Source organism: Quercus robur, chromosome 5 (assembly GCF_932294415.1).
Source record: "Quercus robur chromosome 5, dhQueRobu3.1, whole genome shotgun sequence".
NCBI lineage: Eukaryota > Viridiplantae > Streptophyta > Magnoliopsida > Fagales > Fagaceae > Quercus > Quercus robur.
Window position 1 is genome coordinate 18,911,347 of NC_065538.1, and position 23,486 is coordinate 18,934,832.

General features: G+C 34.4%; 2 protein-coding genes across 2 annotated transcripts; one reads left to right on the forward strand and one right to left on the reverse strand.

The window, feature by feature from the left end:
• On the forward strand, positions 1-1,467 carry LOC126725379 (uncharacterized). The gene has a single exon (XM_050430080.1). The coding sequence runs from the start codon at positions 123-125 to the stop codon at positions 690-692; it is 570 nt and encodes a 189-aa protein (XP_050286037.1). The 5' UTR covers positions 1-122; the 3' UTR covers positions 693-1,467.
• A 4,102-nt stretch (positions 1,468-5,569) lies between these two features.
• On the reverse strand, positions 5,570-14,542 carry LOC126725380 (homeobox-leucine zipper protein ATHB-15). Its single transcript, XM_050430081.1, has 18 exons — positions 13,075-14,542; positions 12,531-12,690; positions 12,200-12,300; positions 12,003-12,093; positions 11,576-11,671; positions 11,371-11,484; positions 11,198-11,281; positions 10,884-11,039; positions 10,699-10,773; positions 10,421-10,527; positions 10,141-10,333; positions 9,253-9,438; positions 9,029-9,109; positions 8,199-8,333; positions 7,782-8,107; positions 7,053-7,158; positions 6,345-6,494; positions 5,570-5,937 (listed from the first exon to the last, which is right to left on the reverse strand). Exons 1-18 carry the CDS (start codon positions 13,281-13,283, stop codon positions 5,791-5,793), a joined length of 2,517 nt encoding a protein of 838 aa, XP_050286038.1. The 5' UTR covers positions 13,284-14,542; the 3' UTR covers positions 5,570-5,790.
• Positions 14,543-23,486: the final 8,944 nt, after the last annotated feature.

Below are 23,486 nucleotides of genomic sequence, written 5' to 3' on the forward strand. Positions count from 1 at the left end.
TGTAGTTTCCTTCTTCCATCTTGAGATAAGTGTTCAAAGTTATACCACTCATCAAAGTCATTTCAATTGCTCTTATTGTGTGATCTCTTTGTTCCTTTAAGAAAGTTATTGTATTGTTTATCATGGCACCACATGGAAAGGCTATTGCTAGCTCTTACAGTAGGAGCAACAACTTCTCCAAGCCACCAAGACTCTCATCCGATAGCCTTAAAAGAACAGTTTCAGACATTTCATTCGAGCTTAGCAAAGAAGGGATTGATTTAACAGCACTCCCACCAATATCCGAGGTTGAAAATGCAAAGTGCGAGTGCTGTGGCATGTGCGAGGAGTGCACGCCGGAGTACATTGAGAGGGTGCGAAACAAGTTCTCCGGGAAGTGGATATGTGGGCTGTGTACTGAAGCAGTGAAGGAAGAGATGGAGAAGAATGGAGGGAAGAGTGAAGAGGCTTTGAGTGCACATATGAGTGCATGTGTTAGGTTTAACAAGTTTGGTAGGGCTTATCCAGTTTTGTTCCAAGCTGAGGCCATGAGGGCAATGTTGAAGAAGAGCAAATTGGAAGGGAGAGGTGTGAGGGCTAAGTCTATTAGTCCTAGAGACAAAGGAGGGCAAAAGAAGGGTGGGATTGCTCGAAGTTCAAGTTGTATTCCAGCGATCACAAGGGAGATCAGTGATCTCACCATGGCCAATTGAGCCTTTAAAAGGCTCCTGCATTCCTATCTATCTTTGGAGGGACATGATTCTTTATATTTGTGAACATGTTCCTTCTCTATTCTAACTAGTATATGTATATTTCTCCATTTAAACCTTTTTAAAGCCCTATGCTTGGATTTTGCTAATTCCACAATGAAAATCCAGATGTCCCTCCTTAAGCTTGGATACTCATTCACCATCTATTTTGTGGACCAACCATTTAGTTACCTTACCAAGGTTTTTTTGAGTTAGTCCAAAGTTTTAGTGCATCTTTCTTCTATGGGGCTTTTTGACAATTCCTTGCGTGATTTGGTTCTGACTTTCCCATCTCTTATACCTTCTAGGGTTATGTAGTAAACGAGGTTCAAAACCTTAAATCTCACCCCTCCAAGGTTTTTATGGGTTGGACCAAATGCTCATTTACAAGCCATTTACCCTACTTTTTCACCTTCCCTTTTTTTGGGTTATGGGCACTCTGTCAGTCTTTCTTATTCCCTTGCTAGTTCATGCATGTTAACTATAAATATGGTCATCCAACAATTACGTATATGCCAAATTAACGTCAGTGATTGTGTTACATTAAACTTACAATCTGTGAGTAACAAAGGCTTTAGTTGTTAGATGTTGTGAAGAGCTGCCACCATATGTTCCTCACTTTTACTCTAACCTCAGGGTCATCAGTATTTGTAACCAGGCATATCCAGTTTGTGGGTGCTATAATATTAAACATGTATCTCTAGATTCTCTTCAATAAAGTACTTTCATTTTACTTGTATTTGTGAAATTATAGTTTTTCCTTTTTCTCATTTATATATACTCCCTTTATGTTTATTTTGTTGGATGTTATAATCAAACGCCGACTCAAAAAAAAAAAAAAAAGTATAAATAAAGAGTAATGCTAGGTTCACAATATTTTTAAAGTAAATTTACGATGAATTTTATGTGATAGACTATTATTTGTAAGTAAAAAAAAAAAAAGTGATATCAATAATTGACTCAAATTAAAACCAAAAACAATATATCATCCATGATTTGTTGTAAAAACATTATAAACGCAACATTAGTCATAGTTCATAAATAAACCAAAACTAAGCAGACTTGCCATGTTTTGATTCCATCACTAATTTATGAATGACTTTCTAATACTGCCCGTTATTAGAAGAAAAAATAAACCTATAATTATTAATTTGTTACTTTCAATTCATAGTTGTAACTAATAAAAAAATTGGGAAAAAAAACTATGATCACATTTTCTGAGTACATCATCAATATAGAAGAGGCAGTTCAAGACTCTTTAACCATATTTTATAAGATTAGAAAGAAAGGCATCTAAAAAATCAATAATAAATATTGTCCATATGGTATTCTTCTAGATGGAAATACAATATATCAATTGTTTGAAAAATGTGTTACTCTAAAAGAGTTACACTATGTGTAGCTTGAATATATAAATATTCAATTAAATCAATACCTTGAGTATTAAAATTTTGATTTTAACCCACTAAGTTTGAATCTGTTTTCAAAATGATCCTTCAATCCATATCCGTAACCAATCTAGCCATTACGCGAGGGGAAATTTTTTCTTTTTGCAGACTTCAATCATAAATTTTTAGCATGTCACTTCATTATTATTTGTAGTTAATCATGAGCATGTTAGAAATTACATTAGTGATATGGAATTAATAATATACACGTGATGCATTTCCAATTAAATCAAGGATAGTTTTGAGAAACAAGGAATAGAATAATTGAATCATTCTTTATAAATAGGGGCTTTGCTAATTGATCTTCATATTTCACAAAAAAAATGAAGAAAGTTAAAGGTATGATCAGAAACCTTATGTTCTCATATTTGTTTTTGCTACAATGTTTAGACCTATTATTTTAAGGAAAATATTAAGTTATTACCATTTTCTCTATAGTAAGCTTACAAAGTGAGATGACAATGAATGTACATAATGTTGCCAAGAACCTTGTAACTCAATTGATTGACACTTTTTAGTGTTTTCAAATGAGACATCAATGGTTCAAATCCTCTTCCTCTAACTATCGAATTATAGTGATCAATGTAATTTTATATCAATAACATAATAAATAGGTTGCTAAATTTTATTTTTGTTGTGTTTAAAATCTAAAATAGCAATTTGTAAGTTTTAGAGAATAAAATTTGAAGTAGCTTTTTTTTTTCTTGATTTCCTGAATGGATGCATGGGAAAAAATCGAAAACAGGAGGTGGTGATACTCAAGCTACACAAGCGAGTGCCTCTAAATCAAAGAATGGAAATGCATCTCAACAAGCTCCTCAGACTAAAGAAGCACCTCAACAACAACAAAAACAAATGGAAATGGTGACACAAGTACCATCAAAGGCATCAAATTCTCAGCAAGAGCCAAAAGCAAATAAATTATGAGCCTTTTAATTACTACATTTATGAGCCTTATAGACATGAAAGTTACCAAATAAATGAAAATTGACATCTTATAATATATATTCTCATTAATCGGTTGGATCCAGGTTGATCATATCAGGTTTCTCAACCAATAAAAAAAAATAAAAAAGGTTTATCATATCAGCCATCAAACCCTTTTGTGCACTCATCACGTGAAAATAGGGGGATATTCTTAATTTTGAGCCTTTGGCAGTTTGATTTGCAGATGGTCCTCAAATAAAATGACACCTTTTCTTCCACATAAATGGTGGAAGGTGATAAGATAACTGTTTGTATCTGTTTAGCATTAGCTTATTTAGGTGTGGGGTTTTTTTTTTGGTGTGTGTGTGTTGCTGAAAATGAGTTAAAATTTACGTGAGCTTTGAAAATTTGAAGTTGTAAAAAGTTGTATATAAACAAAAGAAAAATGTTATATCTACAATATTTTTACAACAAATTTTAAATGTCAGGTTGTTATTTGCATTTATATTTGGACAAAAAAGTAATTTAAGTTGTGAATTCAAATTAGAACCAATAACAATTTACCACCTATGATTTGTTATGTTAGTATTGTGAAAATGTTTTAGACGTAACACATCTCTAAACAAAATAAACTAAAAGTATGAAAAATTTTAAAGTTGCTACTAATTTTACGACCAAAAACTTATATGACAATAAATATTATTATTGTCACTTCAACTCATACTAATATTAAAATTTATAGTATCATGATTCCATATTTCATGGCATCATTCTTAATCGTGTCCACCTAAATAATGACCATGCAGTCAACTGGATCATATTAAAAAAGAATAACCAACATAATACACTTAATACATGTCATTAATTCATGACTATTCCGAACAGTCACTTGTCCAGATGACCCTACGACCATAATAACTAGTATAATAAATGTATTCCAATTATGGAATGAGACATATCATTCTTATCATAACTATCTACACCTAGACTCATTTACCTAAATGGATATATGCAGTTAACTAGACTAGAAAAGACAAATGTACCAATGGAATACATTTAATATGTCATTAATTCATGACAGTTCCGAATAGTCACTTATGCCGATGACCCTAAGACCGTAACAACAAATATAATAATTGTATTCCAATTACAAAATGAGACATATCATCCTTGTTGTAACTATCTACGTCTAGACTCGCCCAACTAAATGGATGACTATGCAATCAGCTGAACTAGAAAATGAAAGCGTAACCAGCGGAATACATTTAATATGCCATTAATTCATGATTGTTTTGAACTATCATGTGTCCCAACATTCTCCTGGCCGTTACAATTAGTGTATTAATTGCATTCCATTTATGTAATGGGACCATTGTAAAGGCAACCGTCACTCAAGTTGCCCATATAAAGGCAACACCAGCCCATTAGCAAAGGGTTTGAGAATAGCTCCCACTCATTCTATAATCTTATATTTCTACCCAAATTCTTAGATATCAAGTATCAATGACACTTAGGTCGGTACCATACCGGTTCCCTCCTCTATGATTTTCTTCTTGTAGATCTTTCAATGTTGTGTTTGGACACGAGGCTCACTGAAGATTTCTGCGCATCAACACTCATCATTATGCACAAGGCAATTCAAGAACAGTTGCAGTAACCACACCATGAATTCAAGAACAATTCATTATGCATTTCGTTAATTTTTTTACAAATAATTCAACCCTATTAAGTATGCATTCGTCGTCATGGCCATAACTTTGTTAGCTAGTAACGATCAAAATGTGGCTTGAACCTAAAATTTGAACATAAATACTCAAATTTAAAAGGGCAACCATACATTGGCTATCAAAGTACATGTCACACGTTCAAATCTTCTCACCCAGCCCAAGTGCCACCCCTTTGTTGCAGCCGGGCCACACCACAACTATTCATGTCCCGTTACTCCATTATTTAAAACTTGCATACAAAATTCTACAAAACATATCAACCATCAGCGTTTCAACGAAGTCCTTGCACTGACATGCTACTAACCAGGGAGATGAATATAAAATGCACATTTTTTTTTTTATACTATGAATAAGATTCAATTATACTGTTCCTACTTTCTAAAATTATTTTTTCACTGCAGTGCCTTAAATTTGGAATTTCTCATTTAACCCACCAAGTTTTAATCTGTATTAAAAATAACCCTTTTATCAATATCTGTAACTAATCTAGCCATTACGCGAGGGGCAAAAAAGCCATTTTATTGGCACTTAGTGATATTAATGATTCATTAGGAAGATAGATAGGAATATAGGACCATTTTCAAAGCAAAATCAAACTGCGTGGACCTACTAGTTAGTTGCATGTACGGAAAATCAACCACAGACCTGGGACCGGGAGTTAGTTACATGTTCGGAAAATCAACCACATATACCCGGATCCCAGATCTAAACCTCCTTGTTCAAGTTATGGATTGAGAGCTTGAAGACAAACCAGCACTGTTAGCATCAATAAACTGATTAAAGCATGACATACCAAGGTACTAGTATTAGTTTAAGTTTACAATTACAACAAAAAGGAAGGCTAACACATAAGGTCTTCATTCAGAAACAAGGTTTTGCAGCAAAAAGACTAACAAGCCAATATAACACAAGGGGTTTTCTGGAGTTCTATAATGCATTTGAATACTCACTGATCCAATTTCATACAAAAGACCAGTTCACAAACATAAAGCAGATGCAATGAGCATTCTCTTCTTCGTTCAGAACCTTCCAAGCCACTGCTCTCTCATATGAGACTGGTCGGCCCATGCTTGAGAGACAGATACCACCCTGGAGACAAGCAAAGCCCTACCAAAACGATAGAAATAAATAAAAACAATGTTAAAAATCTATCAAAATCTAATCCTGATTGTTATATAACAATTTATTACCAGCCTTTACAAAATTCTTAAAGCCAAAGGCCAAACAAAAGCTATCCACCATCTAAGTAGTTTCTCAGGTAGAACTAAAAGGACCTGATATTATAAATATTATTGACCCAAATGGATCTATATACTACAACATGTACAAGAAACTATGGACTACATAAAAGCACCGTTCGTACTCTTATTAAATGGTATTGGCAAGGAGTTCTGTATTTTGGAATGACTTCAAAGAGGGCCTATACTAGCTCTACGTGAGCAAATTTACTTTCGGTTTCAATTACTAAGAACACGGAATTAAAAGATACTGATTTTGGAGAATTTTTGCCATACCTGCTGCATTATTTGTGGGAACTCTGAGCAGAGAGTTTTTCGGCCATGATCGTCAAATATCTTTTCCAGAGTTATGTCTTGCAGAGCAACCAAGGTGGTCTCTAGCATGTCAAGCCCTGCCTGGTTTGCAAATGTGAAAACTGGTAATGCCTGCATAAATTGAATGTCAGATTCACTTGCTTAGAGACAAAGGATTGAACTCTAGGCTCTATGGATTGAAAATCATTTCTAAATACAAAAATTGTGAAGACAGCAATATAAATTGAACAAATTTTGAATTGTGAATCATCATTCTATTTCAGATTCTAGGCATGGGAAATTGACATTTAATTTGGCATGGTGGTCAAGAAATGATCTCTAAATTGTTTGATGCACTTATCCAGGAAAAAAGCACAATAATACTTTGACAGATAAAGCTATTAGAAGAGGTACCTCAAAATTTGTCTCATAACTTAAATAATTCATGCCAATGCAAAGACTTTTTCTAGTATCTCACTTCTCAGTACTGGAGAGTTTTAAAAGTCAGAATTATCCATTGTAATATGGTGCCAGATTAATAGCATGATCCCCAGTTTGAGTAGTCATATTGTTTACTACTGGGCATGTGTGTGTGTGTGTGTGTGTGTGAGAGAGAGAGAGAGAGAGAGAGAGAGAGAGAGAGAAACAATTTGGGAGAGGGTTTTTTAGCAAAGTAACTTTCATGCACACCTTCAAAGAGCAACACATTATTGCATCTGAGTGATGCCAGAGGGTTTTGAGGATGGATTCACTCCCTTCATTGCCAGATTTGAGTAGCTCTACACTCATGTAGCATCTGCATAATTAGAAAGAGTCAGCCAACTTATCTGACCATGGAATAAAATATATATATATATAACAGTTTTTAAGTTCCCAAATAAAGCCACTTAGCCCAGAAGGGTTAAAAAAATCCCATTAAATTCACCCCACTTCCTAACAACTTATTACATTCTGGTGTTGTATTAGTGAAAAATGCAAAAGATAAATTGACCCCGCGGGCCCTTTAGCATGCAAGAAACCATATCCAGTACCAATATTACTCGACTGACAACAATCTCTTTCTACAACTTCAAATTTAATTGCATAGGCAGCACCAATTATCTAACTACATACTTGTAAGTGTCAGTCAAGTACATCTGGTAAAACACATCAATGTCCTGCTTCATCAATGCCTGTCACTCACTAACAGTAAGACAGAATCTCGTACTACCATTTTGCTATTGATTTCCAAAATGAAATAAGAACATCATCCTTTAGGGTGTTCTCAAGGGAGGAAAACAAATTGATGATATTCAACATATTAACATTTCACAAGAAGCAAAGCATGGAAGGTAACACCCTGCAATCCACCAACCTCCTGGCAGAGGGATGCTCTGATTATGTTCATGAATAAAGGTTAAAAAATAATAACTGACACACCTGTAACTCTGGCAGATCCAACGAGCAAGTGTCTGAGCTTCAGGAGTACCCAGTGGTGTCCGAAGACCAGCATGTGAACTTAAATGAGAAGGAGATAGTGCTAATGCCACCCTCTGAACTGATGATATAATACTTCGGACATATTGCCGAGCCATGGATGCTACATGTTCTTGCATGTGGCTCTCAAAAGCAAACTCAAATGCTATTGTCATCACGGATCTCACACAACCAGAATTAGCAGAATAATCATTAGACGCTTTATTACCAGCTGGCCCAATCTCAAGAGCAGACGCAAGGTCCAGTGTGCGGTTTGGACTAGAGGCTTCCTGCAACATTTTAGACTGCATTAACTAAGAATTCCAAGGATGAGGTATTCAAGAAACAACAGTACTTGGCATATGCAATCTAGAAGCTAACCTTCCCAGAGTCGAGAGGAATTATGCGAAAACCAGAAGGAAGAAGAGGTGCATCATCAGCAAAAGAAGCATCAATTGGAGCAAAGATAAGTTCCGCACAAGTTCCGACAGCATTCTCATCCATTCCACTACAGAGCTAAAGAGACAGCACAAGCAAGCAAAGTAAGAAAGATGCCCAGAACAAAAGCAGTTAAAGAATCAACCAAATCCATTGGCAGAAACAACAAGAAATTGGTCTACTAATACTAGAGCTGTAAGATGTTTATTTCCATTTTCACTTCTTGGCTTATTTATGCAAATTGCCTTTCCTTGTGCATATAGGAACCACTGGTTTTATAATAACCACAGGTTTTTACATCCATATTCTTCAATTAACATCTTACAGCTATTGAAGATAACAAATAACCACATTTCAAGTGGAATACCAAGAAAATTTGAATAGAAATCTAGGAGAAAAACCAGGGACCCAAATATATTATTCTCTTTCATTCAACCAAAGTCAGTTGCATTATCCATTCCTTCATGACAAACTTAGATCCTTTTATATTTCCAGCTTCAGCTCTATTGTCCACAACAAACCATTCAATTACCAACGACAATCCAAACACTTAGAAATTTCATAAAATAAAACATACAGCAGACCAAATTGAGCAAAAATTCTGGACAACCTATGATGGTACAATCCAATTGGACTAAATATTAGAGCTCATCTTGGATGGCAGCTAGGCCCCCCAGCTGGATCTAGGGATAATAAGGGCACAGTTAACTAATATGACCACCATCCTTACATAGTGGAGCAAAAGACAAGCAATAAAGAAAAACAATACTTACTTGCAACAGAAACATTTCTCTAGGCATTATTGCATCTTCAGGAGAATGGCCCACACCTTCCAATTTAATGACTTCCAAGAACTAAAATGTACAAAGAACTAAGTATCACATGCATGAATAATAATTATAATAACAATAAAGAACTCACTCATGCTTCACACTATTGGATTAAAATACAATATAATGTAATAAGACCTTAATGGTTTTCTAGAATTATTGCTTACCTCTTCATGCTCCATAGTGTGAGCCAGTGGAAGTATAACTTGACCCCCAAAACTTCCAACTCGTGACCCTGGTAAGCTACAGGGACCAATTTTAACAGCTGCAGCTGAGTAAGCATCAATATTGTTGTCTGCCCATTCTGACCTGTGCTCCCTAAGGAATCTAAGAAGAATTGCAGGAGGGACATTCTGAAAAGGCAACAATCAGTTCCAAGTACCAAAATAAAACAGGAATTGCAATTACAAATATTATTTCTAACTCTCCTTTCAACACTTCTGAGGGCCAGTTTGCATAGTTTTTTAAATAATAAAGAAAACACTAAAGATTATTTTAAATACATTAGAGATACTAAACAATGATTATTGGTGTTGACCTAAAACATTATAGATCATACAATTATAATTGTGAAACTATGATTGAATGTAACAAGAATCTTCCCTTATAGTTACAGATCAGGATTCTGGACAGGAAAGGAATAAAGACGAGAAGAAAGCTACTGATGGTTCAAAGACACGAAAATATGTATCTGTGTACCCCAAACAGTTGAGGTTGATACTTGAGAGTATCCAGCCCAGGAACTAAAGTAAGATTTATTTATTTATTTTAAGAATCTCATGTACTACCCCATACCCTACGGCAGCAAGAAAATACCCATAAAGGATGAGGAAGGGAGGATGGGGAGGGTAACCCAATTCTTTTCCCTAGTTACTGCATGAAATAAAAAAGCAAGAGATATTGCCAAATGTTTTCCATAACAATAGGACAGTGCTTGTAAATTTGAAAAGTGACTCACCTAAAAAACTAGTGTAATTAATAACATACTTAACTTAGAAATTCCTATAAAATATTTCGACAGCCAATTTGGAATGTAAAGTTACAAGCATCCTTACCTGTAATAGCATTGATGCTTTTGCACATAGGACAGCATTGCTGACAGCTGGAAATCCAGTGGCAAAAGGAAGATTTAAACCCATTAGCTTGTCAGGAGAAGAGTTCACGAGAATAGTAACATCATCCATGCCATCATTTCCCATCATTGACCACCCCTCATCAGTAAAGCCATTAAGTGCCTCGTTAAAACCCCTGCAGAAAACATTCGTCATATTCTGAACAGCAGAGGACATTAACAAAATCAAGACATCATGTCAAATTAGAACAGAGCATGTTAACCTGCTCAGCCTCTGGCTCAGTGCTCGAAGAGCTGCAGGTCGTCTGCCCCAGCCTGTCACGGTTGACTGAGAAACCTCATGAGCTATCTGCCTCAGCTGGCGTAGAGCCTGGATGAGGATAACACACAATTTGGAATATGAAATCCAACCACCTTTATATTTTACAATTGCATATTTCTCAAGTAAATAACAAAACTTCCATAATGATTCTATACATCCCAGACAGTGGTAAAAGAATCATAACTTGCAACATAACAAAAAGTAGAAAGCTAATCTTACCGTCATAGTCGTCTTTTGTGCAAGAACAGTTGATGATTCATACAGTGGGCGTAATACTTCTGGCACGCTCCATGGCTAGTTAATCAAACAAGCAAGCAAAAGTCATAATTCCTCTAGCCAGTACTCCAGAAACAAAAAAACTAACCAAAGATTATCAAATTATACATGACGTGCAGACTTTATACCTCCAAATCCATATGATCAACAATGTGTATGATTGAACCACCCCCCTCGCAGGGCCGTATGAGATACCCACTAGGCAGCATTTCTGCTCTCACAAAATGCTGCACTGGTGGCATGCTTGGACCATTTTGAGTATTTTTAAGTGACCTCTCACAGACCTGATCACCAAGTTAAATTATGAGAACGACTTGATTTATACTCAACCTAGAAAGAGGAAAACAAAACACATGCATGTGCATGTGGACATGTGCTTGTGTCTACAAATCCATTGAATTGACTATGAAATCATAAGTCCAAATACTTTGGAACCACATACCACAAGGCTGCCATCTTCTAAAACAGAAGTATAGCGCAACAACCAAAAGTCGCGAGCAGGCGCCAATGTAGTCGGAGCATAGAGCTATATCATCAACAAATAAAGAGATCAATAAACAATTTAGTATAAAAGGCTCTGACAAACATCATATATAAATCACAATTAGTATTTACCTGCATGTAAAGCAGCTCAATGGTTCCACCGTTTGCAGTGGGCAGCACATTCAGAACATCCACAGCTCGGCAATCGCGGAACCACGACGGCCGATCTTTGAGGATTTCTGCAACCTGTAAGACATATGGTGAACAATACGATCTCATAAGCTCAAACTAGAAGAATAACATACGAAGGAACAAATTAGAAACCCAAAGCACTTACCCTTGTAGGTTCTAGACCCACTAGGCCACAGGCTCGTGCTGCCACGCCAGTGCAACCATGAGAAATAGCAACGATTCCAATGGAATCCGGACCAGGCTGTGCATGTCATAAAGAGATGATAAGGAAGAAAGATTAGAACTCTTTGTTCAACCAAACAATACGTAGTGACCATTTTCTAAAAACACAACATTAAACAACTGCAACAAATTTTGGGTTATACTGTTTCTCCGGTTAACCAGGAAAAAAATGCAATTAGAGGTTTACTACAGAGGAGTGCAACAGATACCCAGGTTTGTAATTTGATAATAAAAAATTATTATAACTTAACTTTTTCATTGTTCTATCATTTAAGCTTTCAACACTTAATCATTGAGTTAAATAATTATTTGAAGGAAAAAAAAGAAAAAAAAAATTTGAAAAGAGATACCTTCATTCCAGGCATTTGGACCCACTCCACGGCAGTTCCAGTGGCCTTTGAAAGAAACTCTGCTAAAGTCTCTTCTGCAATGGACAAAAGCCTGGAAAAAATACAAGCATGAATTCATCAGCCACTGGCACAAAGAACAATGTGTGACCACAAAGCACAATGGCAGAAATGGACCCAACAACTGTATCCCCACTAACCCTGCAGGACTAGCATCCCTTGGCGGATGCTGAGGTGTCAAATGGTGTTGACCACTAGTCACCACCGATTCACAACTTGTGTCTTTGGTTGCAAGAGTTGTCTGTAAGATAAATAACCCTCAATCACAATTCACACACAGTACAGAAATAATGACGACAATAGTAATAATTAACTTTTGGTTGCTGACAAATTCTAGGGAAAGAAAAAAAAAATGCAATCATGCAATGTAATTATCATGTTTGAACAAGCAATTTTAACATTCCAAGTTTTCTGCTCTTTTCCTATGATTTTTCCTGCAACCATACTGTGATGAAAGAGTGCAAAATTTACATTCTGGGTATGCTGGCGGAAGTAACCATTCTCATACACCAGCTGTGATACTTGCTTCTGCAACCTATCATTCTCCTCCATCAAAAGTTTGTTCATGGCTGTCAGCTTCCTATTCACAGCTTGAAGCCGCGAAGCCTCTTTCCTCTGTTTTTCTCTGCATCTGCAAAAGCAAAACACAGATTGCATGAAATTGTTACCAGATGCACAGCAAGACAATCAATTGGTAGCTTAAAAAAAAGAAGGGGAAAAAAAAAAAACTAAATCTAATACTAATTTCTCATTGTTTGGGAAACTAGGCCTAATACATCACCGAACTAAGTAGAGAGAAATTTCTTATCAAAATCTAAAATTTATAATCAATATAGACAACATGGAAAACCCATCTCAAATAAGAACCAAATGATTGCATTATGCTCCAATAAGGAAAACTTAATGACACAAAATTCAGTTTCTTTGCAACTTTACTAATTCAACCGACAAAGAGAGAGAGAAAAAATATAAAATCATAAACTTTTGGCTATGGAACCAAACCAACCAACATTACCTTCTGTTCTGGAACCAGACCTTGATCTGTTTCGGCTCGATGTTGGAGAGAATTGGACACTCACGAATAAGCTGCTGACGCCGAATCGAACTTGGCTTTGGGCACTCATGATAGAGCCTCTCGAGGGCTTCAACCTGCTCAGGTGTGTATCGGACATACTTGCCATTGTCAATCGCACTCTGCTTACCATCCTTGCAGGACATTGCCATCTCCAATCACTTCAAGCTCAACTTCCTCAATGAAAACTAAACCAACCCAATTAGATTCTCTTCCTAGTGCACAATCTCAAACACCTTCTAGAGCTTCAAACCCAAAAACACAGCCACAAACTAAAAATTCAAGTACCCCACAAAAAACTAAACAAAACCCAAGTAGCTTTACTTCCTGCACTACAATCCCAAGCACTTGGCCACAACTAAAAGCTATACAAAATATAAGTAGCTTCTCTTGCTAAGTGACAAACTCCAAACACTTACTAGAGCTTCAGAGACCAACAAAAAGGGACATAAATTGAAGTCTTAAGCAAAGTAATGCACTTTCAAATCTTGTGCCCGGGTCTTCAAACTATATACATATAAATATATGTAATTTTGCTTAGAATACAGAGATTGAGAAATGCAAGGATATAGATAAAACCGAGACGCCAAAATCCTTAACAAGAACGTAGTAGTTTATCCTTGTTTTCTCAATAGGAGACAGCCCCAAACACAAGACAACATGAAATCTATCGAGATCAGAGCTTAAAAACCCCACAGAACTCTCAGGAAAACATTCGAAGCAACTATTCCCTTTACCAAACTTTGTTTCCAAAAACAAAAACAAAAACAAAGACCCAGAAAGGAAAAAAAGAAAAGAAAAGAAGATATGTTTATATATGTTGGCCTTGATTCAAGGCTCGTAGTTTTACCGATCCAACTCAGCTAAATCCTTGAAACGAGTCACAAAAGCACCAACTCGGTATCTCTCTCTCTCTCTCTAAGCTCCACCCCAGAAAAAGATCCAAGCTTTTACTCTGAAACTGAAAATATTCTTTTTGCCGATCTCACACTCTACGGCTTAAGAACCAGCCAAAACGACACGGTTTCAGCAATCCTCATGGTCCAAGAAGATTCCTCTGCTAACAGCTGAAACATTTTGATAATATAGGTTTCACCAAAACCAAACCAAACAAACAAACAAAGCAAAAGACATGAGCTCAAATCAAACCCATTTGTACCCTCTTTTTATTTTTGTTTTAGGAAGCAGAAAAAAGAGAGAAATGGGAAATGGTAAATGGGAATTTGGAAAGTATATTTTAGAAAAGGAGGAAAACCCTAGGTGAGGAGGAAGACAGAAGAGGAAAGTAGTTTGCTTTTGGTTTTCATTGTGTTGTTGTTTGATGTTGTTGTTGTTGATGTTGTTGTTGTTGTTGCTGTTGCGTTTGCTCTGTGGGTTTTCATTGGTTCGTCACTTTCGGCTCAGAGGTCTTCGCACTCCACTGTGTGTGTAGGGAAATGGAGCATTTCTATTTTCTTTTACCCTTTTTTTTTCAAAAGTGGTGGCACTTTGTAATGACCCTTTTGCCCATTTTCGCAGTTTGAGATTGGAGTTTCCCGCAAAGCTACAGAAGTCCGAGAATTACTCAATTATCCTTAAACCTATGTTAGTATGATACCTGACGAAATACCAAATGATTTTTGGTATAAAAAATATTCAAATTTCAGATCTCTTATTCAACAACAAGACGTGGCAGCAATAAAAAAAAGTAACATATGTTTAAAAGCCCATTTGATCATGTGCATTACTCATGACCCTTAAACACAAGTTATTTTCTTTTTATTGTCACATAACTCATTATGCAGCAAAACATTTTCACTTAAAATAAGCTTTTATTCTCTAAAAAATCGTGTTAGAATTTAGTCACCAAATCAAGTGGCAAACATTTTAGCCTCACATCAAAATCAGCAATACAACTTGCTCTTTCGACAAGGACATGAGCTAGGCCATTGCCCTCATGTTTGTCATGTCTAAAACAATACCAAGTCAGACCTGATATGCTACTTCTTTGGTTTCAAAGATTAAATTTCCATATATTGTAAAAACTATAAAATTAAGGTCTGTAGTTGCGAAGTCAATCACCATCGAACTTCAAGTTGTGAATTCTCACCTCAATAGAAAAGGTTATGGCTCTTCTTGCTAGTTCCACCAAATGTGGAAGTCTTATTACATTATTGCTAGTTCCACCAAATGTGGAAGTCTTATTACATTATTACTAGCAAACATTATGAATGGAAATAACTAGAACTAGGAAGGAAACCCACTAGATTGCTAATGTTTGGCAGTAGAGCCGCTGCGGAGGTTAAATTTGTCAAATGAATGAATGATGAGAAGAGACGCAAAGTTCATGGGGAGTAAAAAAGTGAATGGTAAGGAAGTAAATTGGTGCAAGTAGGGGTGCAAGTAGAGAAGATAATGCGCGAATCAGAAGCTTAAAAAATACAAAAGGCATGGGGGAGAGAGGTTTGCGTGGGACACAGAGGACACCATGATGAGGTTTTTGCATGCGTCTCGATTTTAAAGCTTTTTAAAAAAAATAAAATAAAAAAGATATAATAAAAAAAATATTAAAATTTTTTTGAGATTTTTTTTTTTTTAATTTTCCCATATGAGAGGCTACGTCATCATAGCACTGGCTATCCGTATTTAAAGAGGCACATATAACATACCCACATACATGACATGACAATTGACATGACATGTGACATAAAAAAAAAAAAAAAAAAAAAAGGAAATGTCGTGATAAGATGGTGGGTGTGTGATGTAATATGTAGCCTTGTAGTTGTAGGGACATGAGGGCGTTAGCAGGCCTTATCGTCTCCATGTGTGTCTGCTTGGGTATCAGAAAAAGTCAAAAATATCAGGTGGAAAATTTTATTCAAGGATAATCCTTTTTGTTCATGGTAATTGGTACTGTTTTTTTAATTTATTATTATTATTATTTTCTCACATTGTACTAGATGATGATGATGATATAGTAGTATCTTATTAAAAGTACAAATACATATATTATATATACATGTACAGCAAACTAGATATTACAGTGAAGGTAACAATACCTAAGACTGTTTTGCAGAGTTCTGCAGGCTGCACTTTGTGGTTGAAAGTTGAAACAGCATTTTCCTTCTTTTTTTTTTTTTTCTTTTTTTCTTTTTCTTTTTCTTTCTTTCTTGTGGGCTGAGTGATGGGGATTTGGTTGTATCTTTCATTTGTTTTATACGTAACTGTTGAAATCACAGTCAATGTTTGTGGGTCTTGTGACTGCAATATTGTGTGGACTGGATCACAAAAATGATCCTTCTTGGGTTGGGGTACAAAACACCACAAATTTTTTTTTTTTTTTTATGGGTGCGGCAATTTCAAGTTTTGAACTCAATGGCTTTCATACAATTGAGTTTTAATTTATTCTCTTGTCGGTTTTCAACATCGATCAGATGTTGATCAAATACCAGTGAATGTGATTTCTTTTTTTTGATACAGTAGGATTTGAATTTAAGGTAAAATACAGTTAACATTTGGGTTAATGTCAGTTAGATTTGAGCAATGCTAAAACCATACAAAATTACATAATCATGTGATAAGTTGTAACTGTTAAAGATGTGTCCTCACATGGACTCACCATCACACCTCTACCACTCATAAGTCACGCATGTGACTAATTGTGATAAAAGTTGTGCAATTTTATGTGGCTCTAGCATTACTTATTAGATTTAATGCATTTCAAAACTAACCAACTTAGTTTCTAATTACCAATTTACCATGAGAGAATGAGGAAAAAATAGAGTAAGAATTTAGGGACCAAGTAAGGTTTGGGAACTTTTTTTTTTTTTTGATAAAAAGACTGTAACTTTCATTAAAATAAGATAAATTCAATACATCTTAAGCTAAAGAGACTTTAATCATACTATAAATTTTCTCTATTCAAGTTACATAAGGAACAATGTTCTTGACATATCAATCCAAGACATGTGCATACTGATTTTAGAAACCAATTTAATTAATTTTGAAATGTTTTAGATCAAAAGATTTCTTCTTAGCATAGAAGGAATTCAATCATAAATTTCTTATTTAATGATAGTAAAATTACCTTTATTTAACACAGACCCAACTATATCATGTTTCGAATGTATGCTTCCTCCCACTCACAGCTGGTGAGTCCCACCAACTATGAGTGGGAGGAAACATTTACCTGAAACAGGATGTATTTTCCCTACTTCCATATCTAGCACAAGGAAAATTAGTCATATAAAATAATACATGCCACTATTACCATTTCGGCCCATGGTATAACTGTGTCGGCCTTTTTTTTTACTGTAATTTTGATTCAAGCAAAAATTAAGAGCTTTCCCTTGAGAACTTTTTGTAAATCTTCTTTTCTTGAGGACATGGAGTTTTAGTTATGTGATGATATTTTATAAATATTTAATGATAATGTTATCATTAATATTTATTAGTATTTTATTTTTAAAGGAATGTGTATGTACCTATTATATAATATAGCTAGGAAATGTTGTTTTGTTTTTATAAATGTACAAACTCCATGCATTAAATTGTAAATTGGACCCTCTAAACTTAAGGCCATTTTGATTTTGTCTCTTAATATTTGAAAATTTAGATTACCATCCCTAATTTTGTATAGTGTTTTAATTCAAACCCTTCCATCAAAGACCGTTGATGAGGTCATTTTATTTAGTTTCCACACTACAAAAGGATTGCATGAAAATTGAAGAGATTCGTCTCTATTTGTAACTATTTGTAACGTCCTAAAATATTTTCCAATATAAATTTTATTCAGTTTAAAATGTTTTGGGAGAAAAAGTTTTCTTTTTCGGTGTTTGCTTTGAAAAACATTTTTTAGATGTATGGTACAATGAAAAATTTTTAAAAATAATAATAATTAAATATCCTTCATAGAAACACAATCAGAATTCGGAAGCCCACACTCAAATTCCGCAACAACCCAAATTCAAATTCTCAAATTTCAATCAGAAACCCAAACAAAAATTTCTTAATAACCGTGTACTACAAAATTGCATAAGAAATTTATTTTAAAAAATTCCACATCCTACAAAGATCGTTGCGATAGAACTCCTCCCATCCAAATTTGTGAAGAGTGTTCTTACAACTTACAAGATGAGTATTCTTATGACAAAATAAACACTGAAATGTACATTTCAGTGTTTATTTTCACATGTGATGGGTCTTCAAGAGCGTCACAATGGGCTTATAAAAGTGTCACTATGGAGCTCCTCCCACCCAGATTTGCGATGACTCTTTAAGGCAATGACAATGGGTGGATCTCATGCCAACATGCCGACCACCGCAAACCCCTAACAACCACCTCTGTGTGCAATAAAGATAGAAGAGAGGGTGGAGGGCTTGCAAGAAAGAGAGAGTAGTGGAGTTTCACACATGGTTTGGAATGAAAATAGTTTACCATAAAATAAAATTCAATAAACCATTTTACAAGTTTTTACAATATGTTTTCCGGTCAACAAACACCATAAAATGCTGAAAATAATTTTCATAATATATTTTACACTAAAAGAAACAGAGTCTCAATTCGCATAAACCCAACCATCCCTTCCCCAAATTGCAAGCCCCACATGGTCCTCAAAACCTTAACTGAGGGTCAAACCAACAAATCTTGTGCCCTAAACACCCATTTACTCAATTGAACTATGCTAAGGACAATTGCAAAATCTACACTGATAACAATTGTTATCACTGACCCAATAGCCAAAAACCTCTTTGCACCCGTAAGCTAATAGCATTCAAATTGGATTCCAAATTAACACACACAAACGAGTGGCGACTCTTAAGATTTTTTTCTAGGGAAATCGATAAGAAGATGAATCTTGAGTAGGGGATGAATTTTGTGGTCTACATGGTTTTATTATAAATTTGTCCATATTACTAAGAAGATAATAAAAAATAAACTATAAGTTCATCTGGTATATTGTTTCTAATGAACATACTAATTATGATTGATAAGATAAAAATCTTGGAAATAATCTATTTTCTATAAATATAATGTCATTGTGCACCCTTAGCGTAATGGTGTGATGGACACTTCACAAATACAAGTTCTTATAAGGTGGGGGGTCAAAGGGCTAAGGTTTAAGTCTCTTGGAGGGAGTTTCGCACACATATACACATAAATTAGGCAAGAGTGAGATTTCTATCTCAAATTAAAAAAAAATAAAAATACAATAAACATATTAATTATTGTTGTTAAGTGAACTTTATTTATTATTGCTTAGAATATTTTTATCAATTAGTTTATGTCTATACTCTATACAATGATTTTATTTAACAATTCAACTCAACTTTGAAAACTATAAATCTTTGTACTAATTGGATGACTGGCCCATGCCTCAATTCCCACTTAACAAATAACAAATTAAAAACACATTCAAATTCAGCCACTCTACTTGCTGATACGATCAAAAGTATAAATTAATTGTAGCTTTATTTAACAAACTCAAATTTGACAACTATTAGTCTTTGTAATTCTATTAAGAAAATTTTTGTTATGTTAATATTTATTTTTGTCTTCACTCAATCACTCCTCTATCCCATGGCCCTTGTCTAATTTTTTATTTTTGTTAAAAAAAAAATCGTCCCTTGTCTAATTATTTAATTGTCTTTTAGTGTTGAAATTTACTAACCCATGCCCCAATTCCCGCTTAACAAGTACTCCAACAAATTAAAAATACAATCAAATTCAACCACTTCACTTGCAAATGTGATAAAAAAATATAAATTAATTGTAATTTTATTTGTAAGAATAAATTGTTAAGGGGATCACATTCAACATTCAAGTTTATTTCAGTTGAACTTAAAAAATATTTAAAGTTAGGAACTCAAGATGTTCAAATTTTTATTTTCAGAGGGTAAAACTTTTTTTTATAAAATTATATATATATATATATATATTCTTTTATCTTTTTTCTGCAACTCAAGGGGTTCATAACCACCTGACCAAAGCTAACGCCGCCCCTGACACAAACGGCACTTGGGCACCATTGCTTAATTGCCAACCACCCTATCGGCAACTTGTTAGAAGTAAAAGCATTGTCATAACAATTTTCCACTGCCACCTCTTAATTTGAACCATAATTACTTGGTACTTATACTGCTTGCACGAAAGATCGTCAGCAACTTTCTCAATCATCGCATAGAGCGAGGGCAGCGTAGCCAACTCCTCTGTGAAGTGGGTTGTAGTGCCAAAGAAGAAACAAATAAACGATGGAGATTGGAGTGAGAGAGAGAGAAGCAAGTAAAGGAGAATAGGAAAATAAATTAAAATAAAAGGCAAAATAGAGAAGAATTAAAAACTAATGATATTGACTTGTAAAAATTAAAAGATATGTTGAGGTGGCTTAAATAAGATTTAAGGTTTTTGTTAATGTATGCTGATTAAGTTATATTTTTATATTTTATTAAATAATATTTCAATACATTTTTAATTTTATAAAAACAAGTCAAACTGTATATAAATATCTAAAAAATCACACATATATAACCACAATAAATTTGTGTATGTAAACCAATCAATTATTGACAAGTATATTTTAAATTTTGAAAAATGTGTATTATAGCTCATAATTGTGTATTTATTCATTATTAACTTGTGTCTTTAGCGCACTTATTAATAAAGTCCAAAATTTAAGACAATATAATCTTTTTGAGCTTATGCTACATTTAATATTCACTTCATCAATGGATATGGATATAAAGGTTATAATAAATGCTATATAAAGTTATTTAGTAATTTATACGTAATTGTTTTAAACATAAGAGTACAAATCAAAATAATTATTTAGTAGTTTGCAATTATTTTCAAAACCTAAGAGGGGGTCAAAATCTTCTGTCTCAAACTCTCTATACCACTCTATGCTCCACGAATTAAAATGTGCCACATGTCCACAAATTCCTAAATTCATGCTTCTCATTTCACTAATCAAAAAAAAAAAAAAAAAAATGCCCAACATCATCTCATCCCACTGACATGAGTTTGCCAACGCCATTAGAGGTTGTCACAGCCATGGCTCTACCTCTAGCTTCATGTGGATCAAAGTTGGTTTGAAACCCCCACGAACCCATCGCTGCTCACTTTGCCTTGTTCTTAGAAAGGTACAACAGGTTGCCCCCCACTACCACCACCTCGGCCTCTTCATTTTCTTGTCATCAACACCAGTTCCATCCCCATCTCTGTCAAATCTGCCTTGCTCTTAGAACATCACTACCACCTCTGATTTGCTCCTCTTCTTCTTGCCATCAATGCCACCAAAGAGCACATCTTGTTTAAAGACGAAACCGGCGTGCCAAACTAGGATGTGCCAGTGATTGGTGGTGGTTGTCTCTTAGTAGTGGTGTTGCCGGAGTTGATGGTGGTGACCGGTGATGGCTTGATGGGATAACGTGAGTTATTTTTTTATTATTTTTTTTTTAAAGAAAGTTCTATTTGGCCTTGTGAAATAAGAAGCGTGAATTTAGGAATTAGTGGACATGTGGTACATTTTAATTCGTGGAGCATAGAATGGTACAGCGAGTTTGAGATATAAGATTTTGACTCCCTAAGAGGACATATATTTAGTAATTTGTACTTATTAAAGTAATTAACAAGTGATCATTGAAACTAAATATATAGTTTATTTCAACATAATTTAGGTTGAAATATTGCATGGCAAAAGATTCCATATGAAAAATATGTTGGTCGTTTGTCGTGATAATTTTGTTTAAAACAAATCAATCTTTGTCAATTATTTCTTTTTTCCGCTTAACTTTGCTGATTACCTTTTTATTGTTTTATTAATATATATCTATGTCTAATATTTTGAGTATCATTTTTGACTTTATTTCGGTTTGTCTATTGCAATAGAACATTTTGTTTTGGACCTTATATATATTATTATTTGCACTAATATTATACCATATCAATTATTATTTCAAAAGCAAATAATGCACATTCTCAATATCATCATTACATATATAATATAAATATATAACATGACATATAGAAGCAAAGAGAAAATATATATATATATATTAATGATGAAAAAAACCATAGCATATGTGAGTAAAGTAAAGAAGAAAAACATATTATTAAAAGAAAATAATATTGAAATGCATTTGTGAGTAAAGTAGTAAAAAAATGTTTAGGAGTAATAATAATAATAATAATAATAATTCCTCTGCATATCGGCTGAAAATCACCAAATTTGTTGAAATTTAAGTTGCGTTTGGTGTTGGCTTAAAAAACTAATTTTTTTGCTATTTAATTTATTTTTACTACTATTTATAGGTCTTATTACACTTTTTGATACTATTCGTTAGTCTTACTGTACTATTCATCATTTTTTTGTATTATTCATTAGTCTCACTGTACTATTTTAGTTTTATCTATAGTACTTTTAGTAAAAAAAAAAAAATAGTTTCAACTAAATAAGCAATTTATAAACGAAATCTTAATAGAATAGACTAAAATAGATGGAATAGAACGGAATGGGGCCGAAATTTAAAACAAAGAAGGAATTGATGGATTGTTTTGTTTGTTCCTTTTAATTAAATGGAAATGGGAACCGAATGAAATTCATAATAAAGGAATAATTTTAATTTAGAATATATATATATTGGCTACAAGTAGAAGGCTAGTCCAGATTTTGTAGGTAAGTATTTATGTACACAGTCCGTCAAGCTGACAGCTTATAATCATCATTATCATCCCCTATTGGCTATTCCCTACACGCCTACACCCCTCCTACTCTACCCTACTACAGTCTACAGACTACAGTCAACACATCAATGGTCATTACTCAACAATATATACACTCTCACTTCACAATTCAAAATAGCTCACGTACACCATGATGTATGCATGTATGTATATATGTATGTTGTATGTTACTTTATCTTTATGTATGCCAGTGTATACCAAAAAATAAATAAAAATGCCCATATTTATAAATTAATGCACGTGACATACGTTTTTTTGGTATTGGGCGCTGAGAGAGAGAGAGAGAAAGGGGCAAGCATGACCCGACAGCTGACTGGTGGTGTCCACAAGACAAGACATAGATAAGCGAGTCTTGCTGATCTGGATTATGACGTGGCAATAATGTTATGATGCTTGGGCTGGGGCTGGGGCTGGGCTCGGTGAATTTCTTTTTATTTCTTCGGGGGGCGGGGGGCGGTGTCGCCAATTAAGTTTGCCACTCATGTAGCGTGTTTTTGAAGGACGCACCTCCTCGCCACCCTTTTCTCTTTTTTATTTAGAGGATAAGAATTTCATTTATTAAATTCACTACATGATTACTTTTTATCCATCGACACTTAAGAATTACTAAATTTTTTATTTAGGAACTCTAGAT

What these genes read in the sequence shown, in the direction of transcription:
- LOC126725379 (XM_050430080.1), top strand. Translation starts at nt 123, where the DNA reads ATGGCACCACATGGAAAGGCTATTGCTAGCTCTTACAGTAGGAGCAAC.
- LOC126725380 (XM_050430081.1), bottom strand. Translation starts at nt 13,283, where the DNA reads ATGGCAATGTCCTGCAAGGATGGTAAGCAGAGTGCGATTGACAATGGC. An exon ending in CTGAGCCAGAGGCTGAGCAG is followed by an intron (nt 10,334 to 10,420) that starts GTTAACATGCTC and finishes TGTTTTCTGCAG; the next exon opens with GGGTTTTAACGAGGCACTTA. An exon ending in ACACTATGGAGCATGAAGAG is followed by an intron (nt 9,110 to 9,252) that starts GTAAGCAATAAT and finishes TGTACATTTTAG; the next exon opens with TTCTTGGAAGTCATTAAATT.